The sequence below is a fragment of the Chenopodium quinoa genome, unplaced genomic scaffold, assembly GCF_001683475.1.
Source record: "Chenopodium quinoa cultivar QQ74 unplaced genomic scaffold, ASM168347v1, whole genome shotgun sequence".
Lineage (NCBI taxonomy): Eukaryota > Viridiplantae > Streptophyta > Magnoliopsida > Caryophyllales > Amaranthaceae > Chenopodium > Chenopodium quinoa.
This window is the reverse complement of record NW_018745650.1, coordinates 975-22,304: the sequence shown is the minus strand read 5'-3', so window position 1 is coordinate 22,304 and position 21,330 is coordinate 975. Positions and strand designations below refer to the sequence as shown.

At 42.4% G+C, this 21,330-nt stretch overlaps 1 protein-coding gene across 1 annotated transcript; it reads left to right on the top strand.

Annotated features, from left to right (window-relative positions):
* Positions 1-299: 299 nt before the first annotated feature.
* On the top strand, positions 300-14,408 carry LOC110716833 (DNA-damage-repair/toleration protein DRT111, chloroplastic-like). Its single transcript, XM_021895478.1, has 2 exons — positions 300-1,284; positions 13,950-14,408. The coding sequence occupies exons 1-2, from the start codon at positions 430-432 to the stop codon at positions 14,241-14,243; spliced, it is 1,149 nt and encodes a 382-aa protein (XP_021751170.1). The 5' UTR covers positions 300-429; the 3' UTR covers positions 14,244-14,408.
* Positions 14,409-21,330: the final 6,922 nt, after the last annotated feature.

Here is a 21,330-nt window from a genome sequence, read left to right as displayed (position 1 = left end):
ATTTATCTGATCTTATCTGAACTTATCTGAATTTATTTTAGTTATAAATTGAACTTGGGTAGCCCTAATTAATCCTTATCACAACTTATCTGAACTTATTTTTCCTGAACTTATATTATCTGAATTTATTTTTCCTGAACTTATTAACCCTTATCTATAATTATCTATTTTCTGAAATAAGTGGAAATAAGGTGAACAGAACGGGGCATAATTTTCAAATGTAACCAAATGAGTCCTGGGAATTACCTATTTGGCCATATGGGTGAAGAATTATACTCTCGGTTTCTGCTCCTTTTTTTATCACCAAACCATAGCCCGCTTACCACCTTATCAAATTCTCAATAAACTAAGTTAATCACTTTGATTTAATTATTATTCTCTCCCAAAAAATTAATTACTTCCTATATAGAACTATATCATAAAAAAAAGATGTTGGGTGGTTTATACGGCGATCTTCCGCCACCGTCGTCAACTACGGAGGATGAAAAACCCGCTAACCCGTCGGCTAGCGCTGTATGGTCAAGCAGCGCAAAGATGGCTCCTCCGACGCTTCGAAAGCCAGCGTTCACTACACCGCCTTCTATCATGCGATCTCAGGCGATTATCAGCAAGCCCAAACCAGTTAAAACCCTAGCTTCCGTACCTGCGGAAGACCCTCCATCAGAGGCCCTGCAACCGGCATTGGTGGGGGTGACTTCATCTGTAGTTGAGGAGTACGATCCATTGAGGCCCAACGATTACGAGGAGTATAGAAGAGAGAAGAAGAGGCGAGCGAGGGAGGCGGAGTTGAAGCGGGAGCTCGAGAGGCGGCAGCAGGAGGAGGAGGAGAGAGAGAAGGAGAGGAGTGAGAGGGATAGTAAAGTGGGTATTTCTGGGGAGGAGGCGTGGAGGCGGCGGGCTGCAATGAGTAGTAGTGGTGGTGGTGGGAGTCATGGTGGGCAGCCGCCTCGTTCCCCGTCTCCTCCAGGTGGGAGTGTGGATGGGTTTGCTATTGGGAAATCGGATACGGTTGGATTGGGTGTAGGGGCGGGAGGGCAAATGACCGCGGCACAGAGAATGATGGCGAAAATGGGGTGGAAGCAAGGGCAGGGTTTGGGGAAGTTGGAGCAAGGAATTACTACTCCTTTGATGGCCAAGAAGACTGATAGGAGAGCTGGGGTTATTGTCAACGCTAGTGAAACTAAGCAGCAACAACAGCAACAACAGCAGCAGCAGCAAGAGAAGAAGGTCAAGAGTGTCAACTTTAATGGGCCTCCTACCCGAGTTTTACTTCTGAGAAACATGGTATGCAATCAACCTTCCTCAACTCCTTTAATGAAATATGTTTATTCTGCCTTTGTATTCCTGATTATTGTGTCAAAAATGATATGCTATTGCTTCTAATGCCTGTCTGACCCTATTGTCGAAAACACACTATAATCATTATATTGCATTCAATCAATCACTATAATCATTGCGTTGTAGGCGGTAAAAGATGTAGCTTTCTAATGTGCATTATGTTTGTCTTGAGTACCTTTTGATGAATTTGCACATTTGACTTTGGTCGTGTTCGGAACTAGTTTTGAGTGGTTTGACCAATTCAAACCACTACTTAATAAAAAGTTTGAGTGTTTAGCACGAGTAATGTAGGAGCTACTACCACAACCATCAACTACCCCCACAATGCGTTTTGCCAAACATGGCCTTAAAAGGTACTGCGTTGAATAATAATCTTGAAAGTCCATGGTAAAAGATTTAAGTTGTTTTGTTCGTCCATTTTGTGACTAGTAGATTGGCCCAATACTTTATCCTCCATTAGAAGTATAACTCTAATTAATAGTTTATTGGATTGGATATGAACTTTATTCTAATAAGTTTAATTAGGTAATCAATATGTTTAGCCGGAAACAACTATTGCTTAGAAAGTCTAATGTAATTAGGCATTTGGGCTTATAATCGTATAGAGTTGCACACGCAAGTATGGACTATGCTGAATTAGAATTGATTGGGTCAAATGAAACAAGGCCATTGCAAGGCCCTAGGTTGCGTGTGTGAGTGTGGCTGTACAATTATGTCAATAAAGGAAGAACAAGCCTCCTTTGATTTACTAAAAAGTCGGTTAAGAAATAATATCTTTAGATGTATTGAACATTATTGATTTCAATAAGATTTACATTTTCATCCCTGTGAGAATGAGAAAGAGAGGTTAATATACGGCTTGATTGTGCGTGTGCCTGCCGTTAGAGGGATTGCAATTGGGATAATTCAATCTTCATCAAAGAGGCATGTACTAAAAGCCATATTAATAATCCTATTAGGTTTGTAATTAATGTGTATAATCTGTATATGTATTTAATTCCAATCTTAACTGTGGTATCAATAACCATCTTAAACATTATATTTTAGTCTAATTATAAATATATTGTTCGAATTATGTGATATTCAGTGTATTTAAAGGTGTGCCTAGGCACTAAATGATTAGGGTTTTTCGCTCTTGGCGAGGCTCATGCATTCATCGAGGCGTGCGTGAGGCACACTTGAGGTGCATTTGTGGCACGCATAAGCAAGTTTTCGTAGCTGTTTATTGTGCACCTCGCTTTAAATAGGCACATCAAAGCGCGTCATTTCCTTTGTGGCTTTATTGTCTCATTGCCTTAAGCATTTTTATACATTGGTGATATTATTAATTGATCTAGTTATTAACACTGGTCTACAAACAAAACTAGAATAATCTGCTATTGACGAAATAGTAGAAAAGGAACTTTGGATTTAAAATCATTATTGAACTATGGTACCACATAATTAGGTATCGATAATTTGTGTATTCGAATTATATAGTAATAATTAGGCCGAAAAATAACCTGTAAGATGACTCCCCCTGTTGGGTTTTGATATAAATTTATTTTGTAGAAAAACATCAAAAGAATCTATACACACATTGACTATGAATCTAATGGGACTATTAATATACCTTTTGATGCGTGCCTTTTTGATAGAGATTCGATCGGGTTAGGATCCCTCTAACGGCTTGTACACACACTATATTGCCACAAGAAACGTGACAGCCTATATCAATTGGAAGAGGAAGAACTCTATAATGTACGTTTAATTGAATTTACCAATTTTCTATACATCTAATTACCTATTATTGCTTTACCAATTTTTTATTGAATCAAGGAAGACTTATTTTTCCTTTATATACATGGTTGGACTACCACGCCCACTGCCGGTGATGGCCTTGTTTCATGTGGCCCACTCAATACTAATTCGGTCAGTCCATCTTGTGTTTGCGTAAGATCAGTTTAAGTTAATCTGTAAGCCAATTACATTAAACTTACTAATCAACTGTAGTTTCTTGCTAAACATATTGATTATTAAATCGAAGTTCGAATATAATCCAATAAACTATTAATTAGAGTTATGTACATTGTCTAATGACTATAATTTAATAATCTCCCACTTGTACTTTAAACAAATGTACATATTTATTCCCTCTTATTGTCTTTATTTTTATTTGAACATAAGGAAGGATTACCAGATATCCTTATCTAGAACCCATGAGTTAAACGATCAAGACAATTATTTATTCAATATTCTATTTGAGTGCGGGTATGTATTTCACATTTTGCACTCTTCGAGAGGCCATAAGACAATGATCCTAATATTCAAAGGACAATCCCAATCTTGTACATTCAATTCTATCTTTCTAAATTTCGAGCACTGCCTTTATTATCTCCTTTTTCTGTACGAAGTTTAGCAATGTCAAAGTATACTAATCCAGTTGTAACAAATAATGAACTACTTAGATAAGCAACATTCTATGATAGTTTAATGAGATATGTTTGTGAAATTTTAATTCTTACAACATTTTATGATGGTATGTCCAATACAAGTTCTTATTTTGTATCCATGCAATTGATTTATGACAACTTTGTCAACTAGCCCATGATACAACACTATAAAACAACATGCAAACCAATCCATTTAAAGATTATTAATGTCCATTTTCGGTGATTTAGGTTAGGAACTTCTTTACTCTAAAATCTCCGGTTCACTTTATAAGGTTCCTTTATCTAAGACATCATCTCAATGACCTATTTGAAATTTACTGATTAAATTTGGACATTAATTTAATACTACACCGAGATTAAATGACATGGAACTTTAAGTTCATTAAATGATAAAAAAAATATAACATAGATATTTTACAATTATAACTACGAGTTATAATCTAGATTGTCTCTAGAGATTTAATCCATATCTTCATATATGCTTAATTTTAATTTCTAGATTAAGGTATAAGCTAAAGTGGTTCGGTTATATGCAAGGAACCGACCTAAAACCTAAAACCGATCTCCGTTTCACCTATGCTAGAAGGCCCAAGAAGAATTAGCTGGAGGCTTTGCTGAGCTGGATGGCTGTTAATACCAGTTTTGGGGTGGAGGGTATAATAGTAATCTATAGAAAAGTTTGTTATGAGTTTGTTATTGTTGCTGGCATGCTTTAGCTGTGTTTAAGCTTATTTCATGAGTTAATTGTGGGTATTAATAGGGGCTTGGTGGAGGGGGAATGTATCAAGCAATTAATTAATCAAGTGGTCTGGAGAGCTCCTTCCTCTCGAAAGAAGGCTGTATTGTTGAACACTCTGTTTGAGAATACAATTCATTTCCTGGCTGCCATTGTTTGTCTCTCTTAGCTTGCTTAGCTATTGGTTTATACCAATTCCTAGCAAATTTGGTATCAGAGCAGTAACGATCCAAGCCGGGACGGAAGATGGCTCGCCTTAATCATGGTCAACGCCTGGACCTGTTGGAGCAAGAAATTTTCGGGTTGCCTTCACGCGTGGCTCAAGAAATCACCACCGCAATGGCGGCTTTCAAAAAAGATTTCACCTCCCAGATCACGGCTAGGCAGGAGAGACTCCGTTCAGAATTTCGCTCCTCTTAGGGGAAATGGGTCTTCCAATGGGATAATCCATTTTCGTCTCAGCAGCATCTGGACTACAGAGATGGAGGTTATAGGGGGGTCAATCGAATTGGAAACTGAGGAAACTTGACTTGCCCATTTTTGACGGTACGAATCCGGATGGGTGGATCCTCCTGAGAGGTTTTTCCACTTTTACCGGCTCAATGAGGAGGATAAGCTGGAAGCCGCCGTGGTGGCGTTGGATGGTGACACTTTGCTTTGGTTTCAATGGGAGAACAGGCGACAACCCTTGCCTTCCTGGGACGCGTTGAAACGCCTCCTACTCCGCCGCTTCAGAACCACCGCAACAGGCACCTTGCACGAGTAGACCGGCACCGTGGCGGAGTACGTCGGCGATTTATTGAGCTCTTAGCTCCAATTGATGGAGTTCCTGAGGAGATTGCGAAGGGGCAATTCCTTAATGGACTTAAGGAAGAAATTCGGGTTGAGGTCCGACTCTTGGATCCGGTTTCTCTAGATCATGCCATGGAGCTAGCAATGAGGGTCGAAGAGAAATTGAGAATCAGCCCAAAGCCCAAAACCCATGGCAGCCTTCCCCTTGGAGAACCCTGAATCCAGCTTTACGACCTAGCCCACACAACAGCCCAAATACAAACCCAAATACTAACCTCCTCACCAGCAACCAAAACACAACGACCCTAAGCTCGAACCCCCAACACTTTCACCCAAGCCGAACCACCTCTAACAACCTCAAACACACCGGAGAAATTAGGCGGTTGTCGGAAAAGGAACTCCAACAGAAGCGGGAACAAGGCCTGTGTTTCCGTTGTGATGAAAAATGGGCAATAAACCACCGTTGCAATCGCCGAGGACCGAGCGTGTTGCTCATGGAAGAAGAGGTGGACGGGGACGATGCCGGCGACCTCTCCGTGGTGGAAACAAACGCCGATGAGTTTGTTCCTCCTCCACCAAAGTCTATTTCTCCACCGGAGGTATCTCTGTGCTCTGTTATGGGCTTGACTAGCCCTAAAACCATGCGCGTGGCTTGTGTGGTGAATGCAATTGGTGATGATTGGTCCCGGGGCAACTCATAATTTTATTTCTAGTGAGGCGGCTCTGAAATTGGGTTTAAATCCCATAGAATCTAGATGTTTTGGGGTGACTCTTGGCACTAGAGAAGCGGTGCAAGGGGAAGGGGTTTGTAAGGGCGTCTTGCTTGACCTCCAAGGAGTCTCGATTGTTGAGGATTTCCTCATACTTCCTTTAGGGAGCTCAGAATCATGGCATCCAATGGTTGGAGAAGCTGGGCACAATCACAACCAACAAGAAAACACAAACATTGAAATTTCAGTTGAATGGCAACATAGTTACCTTGAAGGGTGACCCTCAATTGGGACGGACGGGAATCTCCTTGAAAGCAATGTTCAAAAATTTGTAGAAGGAAGGGTTTGGTTATATGCTTGAATTGAACCACTTAGAAAAAGAAGAAGAATATGAACCGGAAATTCCTAAGGTTTTTATGCCTTTGATTTAGGAATTTCAGCAGGTTTTTCACATGCCTGCTGGTTACCCCCTCGGAGACAGATCGAACATTCCATTGTGTTACGTAGTGGTGCCAATCCGATTAGTGTCAGGCCGTATCGATATCCACAAACCCAGAAGGATGAAATTGAAAAGTTAGTATCGGATATGCTTAGTGCAGGGATAGTTCAGACCTCAACAAGTTCCTATTCCAGTCCGGTTTTGTTGGTAAAGAAGGACGGATCCTGGCGTTTTTGCGTTGATTACAGGGCCCTTTACAAGGAAACAATCCCTGATAAATTTCTGATACCCATCATTGATGAATTATTGGATGAATTGGGTGGTTCAGCGATTTTCACAAAACTCGATCTCAAGTCGGGTTACCGGGTAAAGCCGGAGGATGTGCATAAGACAGCTTTTTGAACCCATGAGGGTCATTACGAGTTCCTCGTAATGCCATTTGGGCTAACTAACGCCCCCGCCACTTTTCAGTCGCTTATGAATGATGTATTCCGGCCTTTCTTGCGGAAGTTTGTATTGGTGTTCTTCGACGATATCCTGGTATATAGCCCCTATGTTGACACGCATAAAACTCATTTACAACAAGTTCTGCAAATTCTAGCTGACCATCGCCTATTTGCCATATAAGAAATGTAAATTCGGGAAGGAAAGGGTGGCTTATTTGGGGCATGTGATCTCGGCAGCAGGCGTGGAAGTTGACTCTTCCAAAGTGAAGGCTATGTTAAATTGGCCTCCTCCCACGAACTTGAAGCAGCTCAGGGGGTTCCTGGGCCTCACAGGTTACTATCGCAAGTTCATCAAAGGGTATGCTCAGATTGCCCTTCCCTTGATGGAGCAATTGCGCAAAGAGAATTTTGGGTGGACCGAGGCTGCCACTACGGCGTTCAACGCCTTAAAAGCTGCCATGGTAAATGCTCCAATCTTAGCTGCACCGAATTTTGCTCTACCATTCATGATTGAAACAGATGCGTCAGGGCATGGTTTAGGGGCTGTCCTGCTACAGGCAGAGCATCCTATTGCGTATTATAGCAAGATTTTGGGAATCAGAAATAGGGAAAAGCCTATATACGAGAAGGAGCTTATGGCAATTGTGTTTGCCGTGGAGAAATGGAGACATTATCTGCTGGGCCGTCATTTCAGTGTTCGCACTAATCAGTGAAGCCTTAAGTATTTGTTGGAACAAAGAGAGGTGGGTCAGGCATATCAAAAGTGGATTAGCAAGTTGATGGGGTACACTTTCGACATCCACTACAAGCCGGGTCCTACCAACAAAGTGGCAGATGCGCTTTCCCGCCAACATAGCCCTGAGTACGAGTCTGGTGACTTCCTGTGGGTTGCGCTGGGATTATGTACGAGCCTTTGTAGAAAAGGATGAACCTCTCCAACGTTTGATTTCGCAACTCAAACATGGGGAGGCAGCACCAAAGTGGTTCACTCTGGAGAATGAGGTTTTAAAGTATAAGGGGAGGATAGTTATTCCGAAGCGCTGTGACCTGACCTCCAAGCTTCTCAAAGAGTATCATGACTCGGTGGTGGGAGGGCATGCTGGAGACCTCAAGACGTACCACCGTTCGGCAGGAGAATGGTTTTGGGTTGGTATGCGAAAAGACGTGATAAAATATGTCCAACACTGTCATGTGTGCCAGCAGAACAAGCATTCTACATTGTCACCTTTGGGTCTTCTCCAACCTTTGCCAATTCCGGAAAGGGTTTGGGAGGACATATCTATGGATTTTGTGGAAGGTTTGCCGAAGTCTTTGGGCTGGGACACCATACTCGTGGTAGTGGATTGATTAACCAAGTATGGACACTTTATTCCGCTCAAGCACCCTTTTACTGCTCAGAGCGTGGCACAACAATTTATGGCTGAGGTAGTAAAGCTACATGGTTTCCCAAGCTCCATTGTATCAGACCGAGAGACAAGGTCTTCCTTAGCATTTTCTGGAAGGAATTATTCAAGCTTCAGGGAACTCAGTTTATGCGCAGCACAGCCTACCATCCCCAAACAGACGGCCAAACTGAGGTTGTCAACAAGGGGGTGGAATCATATTTGAGATGCTTTGTGAATGGCAAACCGCATACATGGGCACGTTGGTTACCTTGGGCAGAATATTGGTATAATACTTCATTCCACACCGCCACCAACTACACCCCTTTCAAGGCTCTTTATGGCAGGGACCCTCCTCATTTGATTAGGTTCTCTGCTGGCAGTACATCTGTGGCCTCTGTGGAAGCACAATTGCAGGAACGCGATGCTATACTTGATGACTTGAAGTTCCATTTGGTTCAGGCTCAGGTTTACATGCGACATTATGAGAACAAAGGAAGGCGAGAGGGAGGATTCCAGGTGGGTGATCTGGTTTACCTGAAACTACAGCCTTATAGGCAAAGGTCCCTGGTGCGAAGGTCAAATGATAAGCTATCTCCCCGCTTCTATGGTCCTTACCAGGTGATTCAGCAGATTGGTAAGGTTGCTTATAAGTTGCAACTACCCCCAGGGTCAAAAATTCATCCTGTTTTTCACATCTCTCAGTTGAAAAAGGCTTTAGGGGCAGGACATCGCCCTACTAGTCTTCCTGGACAGCTGACTGCTGACTTGGTCCTGGAAGTTGAACCATGGGCAGTGCTTGGTGTAAGAAATTCTCAAGCTTCTATGGAAGTGTTGATTCACTGGAAGGCTTTGCAGGACTTTGAGGCTACTTGGGAATTCTTTGACGAGGTTAATCTCAGGTTCCCTAGTTTCCACCTTGAGGACAAGGTGCAACTTTGGGTGGGAGGTATTGCAAGGAACCGGCCTAAAACTGATCTCCGTTTCACCTATGCTAGAAGGCCCAAGAAGAATTAGTTGGAGGCTTTGCTGAGCTGGATGGCTGTTAATACCAGTTTTGGGGTGGAGGGTATAATATTAATCTATAAAAAAGTTTGTTATGAGTTTGCTATTGTTGCTGGCATGCTTTAGCTGTGTTTAAGCTTATTTCATGAGTTAATTGTGGGTATTAATAGGGGCTTGGTGGAGGGGAAATGCATCAAGCAATTAATTAATCAAGTGGCCTGTATTGGAGAGCTCCTTCCTCTCGAAAGAAGGCTGTATTGTTGAACACTCTGTTTGAGAATACAATTCATTCCCTGGCTGACATTGTTTGTCTCTCTTAGCTTGCTTAGCTACTGGTTTATACCAATTCCTAGCATTATACTAGTTAGCAACTTTGTCATTTAGGTGTTACTCTTGCAAATCTTAAATTGTAAACTCAAGCATGTGAAAATATTTTCACAGAAGATCCATTGGATTTGATGTGCTCCCTTTGCTTCTTGACTTAAACAATGAATCCACTAATAGTATCAAATAGCAAATAGGAAATAGTCGAGTTGGTACTTGTTTAGGGTAACATCAAGTTCAATAATGAACATTTATATCCAAATTTCCATCTCTATTGATTCTTTAACAAGGTATTTGGTGAATTATGCTAAACTTTGCTCATCTTTCCTTGTAGACCAAATGTATAAGATGAAGTTTGCCTTGTTATATCTTTAACAACCAAATCATCTTCTACTACGATACATTCTTCTAGTCCTTTCAAGGTACTTTACGAATGTTCTTGGCTACACTGCAGTGCACCTTACCTAGATATGCATGGTTTCGCATAGATGGATATCTTCATTGACATGTACTACGAAGGACATAAAATTACCCCCACTAGCCTTGTTATCACAAGATTTCCCAAAGCATTCCTTTTGAATTATAAATTATTTTAACTACTTGTTTGAAGTGTAAAACTTTAACTCCTTAATGCTTAAATTAATCCAAAATGGATTTTAAAGCTTGCATACCTTCCTATCATATGACCAGTTTGATTAACAAAGCCCTTTAGATATATCATATACATTATATCTTCTGAAATTCCATTGAAGATGGCTTTGATATCTGTTGCTTAGTTTCGTACAATTTTGTACGTATGACAACTTGCAATTGCCGGATGTATATAGATAGGTTCTAGCATAGGCGCATAGCAAATGAAGAAAAGGTTTCAATAAATCCACTTGGTGAATTTTGTTAGTAATATTTAACAAAGCTAGCTTTAAAACGTAAATGTTTTTGTTTCGCTAAAGAAGCTCTTCACTTTATCTTAACAACACCATTTTCAGCCAAGTTAAACATTGAAATTTCAAATATGGATTTCAATAAATCCACTTGGTGAATTTTGTTAGTAATATTTAACAAAGCTAGCTTTAAAACGTAAATGTTTTTGTTTCGCTAAAGAAGCTCTTCACTTTATCTTAACAACACCATTTTCAGCCAAGTTAAACATTGAAATTTCAAATATGGATTCTATCTTAGATTTCATGGCTTTAAGCCATTTGGAGTTTGTCTCATCAAAACTTTCTTAGAGGTATAAGGTTCATTGCTTTCTAGAAGTAAGATGTCATAGCCTTTCGGTCAAGAATATATAGGTGTGTCCTTGTCACCAGTGTTTGAAAAGTCTAAGGCGTTAAGGATCATGCTCCTTTTATGGTCTAGGCGCGGCGATTTTGATTAGGCACGACAAGGCACATTACACCCTAGGCGCAAGCCATTTTTATTTAGAAACTTTATACTCCCTCCGTTTCGTAATAATTGCAACACTTTCCTTTTTCATCTGTTTCATGATAATTGCAACACTTCCTTATTTGATAAAGACCAACTAATATTTTACTATTTCTCTCTCTTTCCAACCCCACTTACACTACTTTTATTATTATTTCCCTCCCCTATTTACGGTTAAATATATCCCCAGTAACTATACTTTATATTTTAAAATTCCCTTTTTCAACCCTACCCTATGATTTTCTAAAAACTTTGTGCCCACCCTACTATTGCGATTATTACGAAACGAAGGGAGTATTGCTTATTATATGTGCCTCACTTCAACGAGGGGCGCCTTAGGTGCAAGGAACTCTGAAACGCCCTTGGTGGGTCTTAAGCCTTTTTGTACAATGCTTTTGACTTGCCTCTATGTCTTCCAAACCTACATGGAGTTTTTGCAACTCTGGAATTCTTTACAATTGAGCTTATGTTAGGAGTTTCAATTCCATTTCGGGTTGTTGCCCTTCTCAAATATCATTGACATGCAATTTTACCTTGTGGTATTTAATTTATACATTTGGAATGGATAAAGTATAAAACTTATGCTAGTCTGATAGATTTGGGGGAGTTAGAATTAAATTTTGGAGGCTGCTATTGATTTCATCAATAGCTCAATAGGAGCATTGTACAATTGGTGAATATCGCTATTGTGGAAGCTGATATCGAGTTTAACGTTTTATAGTCTTGGACACCATGGGTTGCTTAATGGTTGCCAATCTTGCCATTCAAAGTTCTTTGCTAGATTTGATTGTTGTTGCTGTCACACATACTCACACACACACACACACATTTTTATGTTATGGAGATGCCTTCTTGTCTTTTGCTTGACATGTGTAGATCAGTTATCTAGTAGTGGTATATACCTTTGAATTAGTAAGGACAGAAGTTCCATTGGCTACTGAATTGTAATATTTTTCATTTTTTCTAAATAATAGCTATTGTTTTGAGCTCTAATGCTCATATATTGTTGGTGATATCTTGTACCAATACAATTTATTTGTTGATGCTTCATTATTATTTTTGAAGGGGTTGTTAAACATTTAATTTCAACATTTTTGTATGAAGTAATGATGTCTGTCCAATCTGGGACATTTCAATATGCTACAAGGTAGTCAAGTTGGTGATGATCTTGATGATTTTGTATTGTATGTTTGCATCTAAGCTCAAAAGCATCTTGTTCAATAAATTCTTTTCTATGCTTTAAACTTTTCTATCTAGGCTGTGGTTCTAGTATCGTTTTACCATGAATGCTTGTTATAATTAGCATCATCCTAAATTCCAATTAGACATCTTTCTTGTGTTTAGAGCTAAACATAATAAGCATTTAGTTTTGTAGAGCTTAACATGGATAATTTAGAAGACACTTTTATTGATCTCATCTAGGAAGAGAGTTGCCTGATTCTATCTGAATGTAACTAGGATTGTATTGTGTAAGATCACATTTTGGTATCTATGGTTTGCTGTTAGAGGCTATAGAAGTTTATAGAGCTTTACATTTGATTCCAATTATGAGCTATGTGAAAAGAAGGAAATCAAGATAGAGAGGAACGTGGTGAGTACTCTTACCCACCACCATCACCACCCAAATTCACCTACAAACTAAATCCACCCATCAAGAGAGAGAGGAATTCTAACCACTGTTATATCCACAAGCTAAAATGCATCCCAATATATAGAGGTTAAGCCACATGTCGCCTGCTTGTAATAAGGTTAGTTATAGAAAGGGCCTTGGGACCTGCTCAACAAGCTGCTGCACTACCTCCTCAGCTTACTTCTGAGTTAGTGCTGGATGTTGAACCAGAGTCCTTACTGGTGGTCAGAAACAAAGCAGGAATTGGAAGTTTTAATAAAATGGAAGCAACTACCAGAGTACGAGGCCACATGGGAAGATATGGACTAGGGAGGCAATGACACTCAGATTTCCTGATTTTCACCTTGAGGACAAGGTGAAGCTTTGGGCCGGGGGTAATGCAAGGAACCAGAAGCCTCCTATTCTATTCACCTATTTTTGCAAGAATGGCGCCAAAGGTGGTTAAAACAACCTAAGGGTAGAAATAGTTATTCAACACTAGTTTGTTATGAGATGCCTGGGAAGAGGAGTTTGTTATGGGAACTAGAGAATTCTGTTATGAGTTCTGTTAGAGGCCTTTGAATATAAATACGTTGTAATAAGCTGTTTGGGGTTATGCTGAATATCACTCTGGAATTTTCCTCTTTATTTTTCCTTGTAGGAGAGCCCTTGCCTCTCGAAAGTAAGGAGGTTTTATTGTGTGATTACTAGGATTATCAATAGAATCCACTATCCTAATTTTGTTTTCTCTTTACTCTGTCAATTATCCCCTGTTCTCCTCTCCAGTTTCCAGCATCTTTATAGAAAAGAAAAGAAACAACATTGATGCAATATGATTGACATGATTGAATCCAACTTAATAGTGTGCTTGTATTGCTGGTTTAGGTTCAGAGATGACTTCATGAAAATAATGTTTCAAAGGAGTGTTCTGACATTTAAAGAAGATTTTAGAGAAGTTTGTGGTGAAGCTTGGCGAGTTGGCGCACTATATTATAAAAACTGCTTTTTCTGGTTAATTCTTGTTAATCCCCTTCTGTTTTATAGTGTCAACATATTGTGGAGAATAACCTAAATTGAAGTACAATCATTGATTAACCTTCAGAATTAAATGGTTCTTTGTAAGATGTCACAGACCTGATACTGTTTTATACTTTAACGTTGTGCCTAAAATATTGGTGACACAGTAACAATTCCCTGCATCTTTTATTCACAATGTTCTGAGACATTCTGTATACCCTTTTTTTTTTTTTTTTTTGTTATCTCACTTGTGTGATAATAACTACTTTCTCGTTTCACTTATGGTTCTTGAAGGTTGGTCCTGGTGAGGTAGATGATGAATTGGAAGAAGAAGTAGGATCGGAGTGTGCAAAGTACGGAACAGTTACTCGGGTGCTTATATTTGAAATCACGGAGTCCAACTTCCCGTCTGATGAAGCTGTGAGAATTTTTGTGCAGTTTGAGAGATCAGAGGAAACAACCAAGGCTTTAGTTGACCTTGATGGCAGGTTCTTTGGAGGGCGAGTGGTACGTGCCACATTTTATGATGAAGAGAAATTCGGCAAAAATGAATTAGCTCCGTTACCAGGAGAGGTTCCTGGATTTTAAGGATTTCGCGAGTGTAGGCTGGTCCAGAAGATGCACACTAATTTATCAACATTTTGTAATTTGTCAAAATAGGCTGTTTCTTGTAAAAATAAAATATTTGCTTGTACTTTTATTAGCTCTTATTTGTAATCGTAGCTGTTAAATTAATTTATGGGTTTTTCTATATACTAACTGATTAGGGGATTTTGCTTCCACCAATCGGAATGCGCCACGTGGGCCAATCAGGTCCTGCCAAGTGTCCCCCAGTTGGACCTCTCAGGGCTTGCCACGTGGCACACGCTTATTCGTCCACCCTGGACTTATTGTGTCATGACACGTGGCATACTCCATGCCTAATGGAGAAGCCGGTCACCTAGGCCCAACTTCCGAGGGAAGCCCAATCAGCCCAAGGTTAACCTAAACCTAGATTGGCACGTTTCCCGAGGTTATAAATACCTCCCTTAAACCTCATTAAGAGAGATTACGCAGATTACACACATTAAACACTCTCACCTAGAGAGACCCAATCACTTTAATTTCCGTATTAATTACTCCTTAATCAAGTACTAACTTGACCGTCGGAGGCGGATCTCCAACCATCCGGAGCATCCGTTTGTTTTGCAGGTACAGGCGTCCGGTTCCAGTCTCGGAATTGTAACTCTCCCGCAGGACATCAGAAAACCCCGAAACATTTTTGGCGCCGTCTGTGGGGAGAGTACTTCTGAGATGGCACCCACGTTTGTACCGGATCCTGAAGAGAGACGTCCCCTGGACGATCCTCTAGTTCAGTCGGACCGCGATACTGAGAATGAATTTGAAGTTGAAGCTCACACAGCTTCAGACGGGACCCTAAGGGCCCGACGTACCCGTCATACCGAAAGGAGGGAACGGGAACATCTTCAAACTGGAAGCGAGCCAGCAGGCGCACCGCCTGTTCGGCAGCAGCCGACTGATGGGTCTGCTCCCATCACAAGGGACGAACTCATGACCTTCATGAGGGACTTCAAGGGAGAAATTCAAGAGTTGATCAACAAGAAGCCGGCTGCTCTGGACAAGGAGCAGTCGGCTAAGAAACCCTCCACTTCACGGAAGAGGAAGCCAGTTCAAGGGCGAGAGGCGACCCCTCATCCTAAATCTAGGAAGTGGGAGCCACCTGCCCTTGATTTCACAAAATACCGTTTTCCTACTCCAGGAAATAGGAAACCTGTTCGTCATATTCAGGCGGACGGATCGAGGAAAACATACACAGACGCTCGGCTACTGCTAGAGCAGAAGAAGAGTGACCGATTGTCAGAGTCGGCCTCTACTTCATACTTCCAAGACAGTCTGCGAAATACCTCGATGAGGCATACTCAGTCGTATCATGAGAGTCAGTCAGGCGACACCTCCCGTCAGTCCGGCTTTCATAGCGACCAGGCGGTACCAAACTTACCGTTTGTACCGCAACAACAGTATTTTATACAGCCACCTCCGTTTGGTGGACATGCAGCAAAAAATGTCCAACCTATGGACTGGCAGCTATGGTTGCTTAGACTTGGTGAACAGCCGTCGGCCTTCTCCAAGGAAATTACTGAAGCCGCTCAGCCGACCAAAGTGAAAAATGTATTAGTAGGCGCCTATGACGGCACTACTAACCCAGAAGACCATCTGATGGCATTCACCAACCTGATGTACCTTCAAGGGTTGGATGATCCCACTTGGTGCAAGTGTTTCCCAGCGACTCTCAAAGGAATCGCACAACAATGGTTCGGCAACCTGCCGACTGGTTGTGTAAATAACTTCAAGACGCTTGCTTACTTATTCACCTCCAACTTCGCCATGAACATCCCTGCGAATAAGACGACCCTTGATTTAGGAACAATTCAGCAGGGCGAGAAGGAGGGGCTTCGTTCTTACATCAGGCGATTTAACCTGATGAGAATACATATTCAAGGGTTACCGGATGAAGTAGCCTATACTGACTTTTTCAGAGGTCTCAAAGACGGGTCGACCTTCAAATTTGATTTGGTCCGAAAGAGGGTGGCGACTCTTCAAGAGGCCTTGATTGAAGCGGAAGCCTATATACAGGCGACTGATCTTTGTAGTACGGTAAAACAGTCAGACGGGAAAAGGTCCGACAAAAGAGAAGGACGACAGAAGCAGTCGTCAAACAAAGACGAGAAGAGAAAAGAGGTCTGGGCAACTGATTCCTCTAAACAGCCGTCCCAGAAGAAGAAAAAAGAATTCAAACCATACTCCCCAAAGTATGTGTTTAACAAGGATAACCAATTTATCCTAAAGGAAATCAAGGGACGAATCTCAATTGAGAAGCCGGTCCCCATGAAGGGTTCTGCAAACAATCGGAACCAAGAAAAATTCTGTGATTATCATGAAGATGTTGGTCATCACACCAATGAATGCATCAGTCTCATGCGGTATCTGGACCGCCTGGCTGAGCAAGGTGACCTTGACACTTATGTCAAGAAATCTACGGGGAACACTTCCTCGAAAAAGCAGTCGGCCAAAAAGAATCAACAGGCCGACAACTCCGATACAGATGATGCAGTCGTCTACACCATTGCAGGCGGCTTCTCAGGAGGCGACCCCACTATTAGGGGCAACAAAGACAATATCAGACGGTTAGATGTAAATTCCGTTCACCAAGAACGACCCTCCAAATATTCATTTCCTGAGATTGTCATCACTGAAGAAGATCTAGGAGGGGTAAGAGGGCCGCATGACGACCCTATCGTTATTGAATGTAAAGTGGCCAACCAGAGAGTTGGCCGAATCCTCATAGATACCGGAAGCTCCTCAGATCTCATCAGTAGCAAATGTCTGTCGAAACTAAAATATCAGACTGATTGCATACATCCGGCATCCCACCCTTTAGTAGGGTTTGGAGGAGGAGTCGTCCACCCAGTGGGACGAGCGGATTTACCCATCCGCCTGGGCGAAAAAGGGGAAGGACAACACATGGTAGTCCGGTTCCTGGTAGTAGAAGAACTCTCGGCCTACAACATGATTCTGGGACGACCAACCCTGAATAATTCCAAGGCTGTTATAATCCCATCTCTTATGTTGCTCAAGTTTGAGAGGGATAATGGAACAGTCGGGTCCCTAAGGGGAGATCAGAGGATGGCCCGAGAGTGCTATTTCTCGGATGTCAAGCCCACTGTTATGGCCACTGGGTCGAGAGGTAAAAAAATAGACCTTGACAATGTCAAGGAGAGTGCGCCTGTTCAAGAAGCAGGCGGCAAGAAGAGAAAGGCATCCCAGACAGGGGCCGCAAGAAAAGACAGAAAATAGCAATCATTGGCAGAGGAGCGGTTGGATGAATTCCGCCCTCAGCCGGCTGGTGAGCATACGGACCTGATCTTAGATGACTCGCGTCCGGACAGAACAATCAAGGTTGGGACGACTGCTCTAAGGGACCTGGGTGACGACTTTCACAAAATATTGAAAGAATACAAGGACATCTTTGCATTTGAAGTCCATGAAATGCCAGACATTAGTCCTGATCTGGCGGTACATAAACTGGCCGTGGATCCGAAAAAGAAGCCGGTACGGCAGAAGAAGCGGAACCATGGCGAAGAAAGAAGTCAGGCGGCAGCCGCCGAAGTTAAAAAATACTTGATGCAGGGTTCATTCGGCAATGTTACTTCCCAGACTGGGTTGCAAATGTGGTGCTTGTTAAAAAGCCGAATGGCACCTGGCGAATGTGTGTAGACTACACAGACTTAAACAAGGCGTGCCCCAAAGACAGTTACCCTCTGCCTAAAATTGATAACCTGGTCGACTCAACAGCCGACCATGCTTTGATGAGCTTTATGGACGCCTACTCTGGTTTCCATCAAATTCCTTTATGGAAGAAAGATCAGGAGAAGACGACCTTCGTCACTGATCAGGGGTTATACTGTTACACGGTTATGCCGTTTGGTCTTAAGAATGCCCCGGCCACTTTCCAGCGAATGATAAACACTGTGTTCTTTGATCAGATTGGGAGAAATGTCGAGGCATATATTGATGATATGATTGTCAAGTCTAAACTTCAGAAAGATCATCTGTCGGACCTCCGAGAAACTTTCGCCACACTCAGGCGGCACCATGTCATGCTCAATCCCAAGAAATGTGTCTTTGGAGTTGAGTCTGGGAAATTTCTCGGATTCCTTATCAATCAGAGAGGAATAAAGGTGAACCCTGAGAAGGTGCATGCGATCATCGACATGCAGTCGCCTCGTACCATCCGAGAGGTTCAGAAGTTAACAGGTTGTCTGGCGGCCTTGGGAAGATTTCTAAGCCGGTCAGGCGACAAATGCCTATACTTTTTCCAGGAAATTAAGAAAAAGGCAAGGTTTGAATGGGGGCCGGATGCTGAGGCGGCCTTCCAGAAATTGAAAGTTCACTTGCATTCCTTGCCGAGGCTGGTCAGCCCTTTGCCCAAAGAAGTACTCTACATGTACCTGGCCGTCTCTGATCATGCGTTAAGCGCTGTTCTCCTTGCTGAAAGAGACGGCTGTCAGCTCCCGGTCTACTTTGTCAGTCACGTACTGAAAAATGCCGAGTTGAGGTATCCCTTAGTGGAGAAATTTGGTCTTGCACTCTTCATGGCTGTTAAAAAATTGAAGCCCTACTTTTTGGCACATGCAGTCGTCGTGTATACAGACCAACCTATCAAGCGGCCACTGACCATCATGGAGTCGTCAGGCCGAATGATCAAATGGGCCATAGAAATACAGAGCCTCGAAGTTACCTTCGAGCCTAGAAAAGCAGTGAAGGGGCAAGCCTTTGCTGACTTTATTGTTGAGATGACTCGTCCTCCCGACTCTCAAGTTCCAGACCAAGTCTGGAAGGTATATGTGGATGGAAGCTCTACTTCAAATGGTTGTGGAGCAGGCGTCATATGTCAGTCGCCAGAGGGAAACAGGTACGAGTATGCTCTACGCTTCAGTTTTCAGGCCTCAAACAATGAGGCAGAATATGAAGCTTTACTAGCCGGAATCCGCATGTGCAAGGCGGCAGGGGCAAGAAAAATAAACGCCTGTTCCGATTCACAATTGATAGTGAGTCAGTACAATGGCGAATACGAAGCAACCCATCCGGCCATGATCAAGTATTTACAGGCGGTCCGACAAGCAGTCGGCTCCCTTGAGGATTTCCATCTGACCCAAGTGCCGAGATCAGAAAACAACCAGGCGGATGCACTTTCAAAATTAGCATCATGCGCCTCCTGTGATACTCCTCGAACTGTTTTTTGGGAAGTAATGGAGAGGAGAAGCATTGAGGAAGACCCTATTGGAATCTTAGACAGAAGCTCAACCTGGATGGATCCAATCAGGGCATATCTGACAAATGGTACCTTGCCGGATGATCATCAACAGGCGGCAGCACTGAAAAAACGAGCAACCAGTTTTGAAATAATAAAGGGAGAACTTCACAAAAGGGGGTACCTTCAACCCTTCTTAAAGTGTGTTACTCCAGAAAAGGGGCGAGAGATACTAGATGATCTTCACTCTGGTTACTGTGCTTCCCATATAGGCGGTAGGACGCTAGCTCAACGGGCAAGGCGGCAGGGCTACTTTTGGCCTACTTTAGAAGCAGATGCGATGGAGATGGTGAAAAAATGTGACAAGTGCCAAAGGTTTGGCAAACTAATTCACCGTCCGGCTACTGACCTCACTACCATTCATAGCCCACTACCGTTTGCTAAGTGGGGCATGGATATTCTGGGTCCATATACGCCTGCTACAGGCGGAAGGAGGTACATACTTGTTGCCGTTGACTACTTCACTAAATGGGTAGAGGCGGAGGCTGTAAAGGGAATCAAGACGAAGGATGTAATTTCATTCATTTGGAAAAATGTCATCACTCGGTTCGGGGTTCCCATGTCTATGGTTTTTTGATAATGGTCCCCAATTTGAGACGCCTGTTCTCAAAAGCTGGTTGGGTGACCAAGGAACTGCACACTACTTTGCATCTGTCGGCCGTCCACAAGCAAACGGCCAGGTAGAAGCCTTTAATAAAATCATCTCAGACGGTCTCAAGAAAAAGATTGAACGAGTAGGCGGCCTATGGGCGGATGAATTACCACATGTTCTCTGGGCCATTAGGACGACTGAAAAAGGGGCGACTGGAGAAACTCCATTCCTCCTAACTTATGGTGCGGAAGCTGTTCTTCCAATAGAACACTACGAGCCGACTCTTCGAGTAATGCTATATGACGAAGAAGAAAACTGGGAAGCCATGCGCCTGGCATTAGACTCACTTCCTGAAAGGAGGGGCAATGCTGTCTTGCACCATGAAATTTACCGCCTGAGAATGACTAGATCATACAACAAAAAAGTACACAGGCGTCCACTCAAAGTGGGGGACTTTGTACTTAGAAAAATGGAAGCAGTTGGAAGGGCTAATGAGTCTGGCAAACTAACTCCCAACTGGGAAGGACCCTACCGAATCTGTGAAGAGGTCAGGGACGGTACCTACCGTCTGGAAACACCAGACGGCCAACCGTTGCCTCGAACTTGGAATGTAGATAATCTTAAGAAATATTTCTTTTGAATGATGTAAATAGTCAAGGGCTACTTAATAAAAGTTTGCATACTTAATATTCAATTTTGTACTAAGAGGGGCACGCCTACTAACAAACAGTCGGCTACTCTCCATAGTTTTCATTTTTACTTAAGAGGGGCATGCCTACTGACAAACAGTCGGCTACTCTCCATGTTTAATTTTTATTCTTACTTAAGAGGGGCACGTCGCTTGTTTCACTCAACCGACTACACTCCCATAATACAGTTCACCAAGAACTATCAAAGGCTCATAGTTAAAATGATCAGACCAGGCGCCAAGCCAACTGATCAAAATATAAAAATTCAATTCGACCTGTCCCAACGTTATAGCAGGCGTCCGACTGCATCCATCCGGATGAAATTCGTCGCAGAGAGCAGCTCCCTTTTTGGGTGGAACATTGTTCTATAAAATCATTACACGACACCTATACGACTGTCTAACCAAGACAACCACGTGGCCGTTTCCCGGACAAGGATATCTCTCACTTAACTGACTAATCACGTCAAGCAAGTGTTCGCAGTAAACCATCCGGGTCAACCGACCGACTGAACTACTTGGG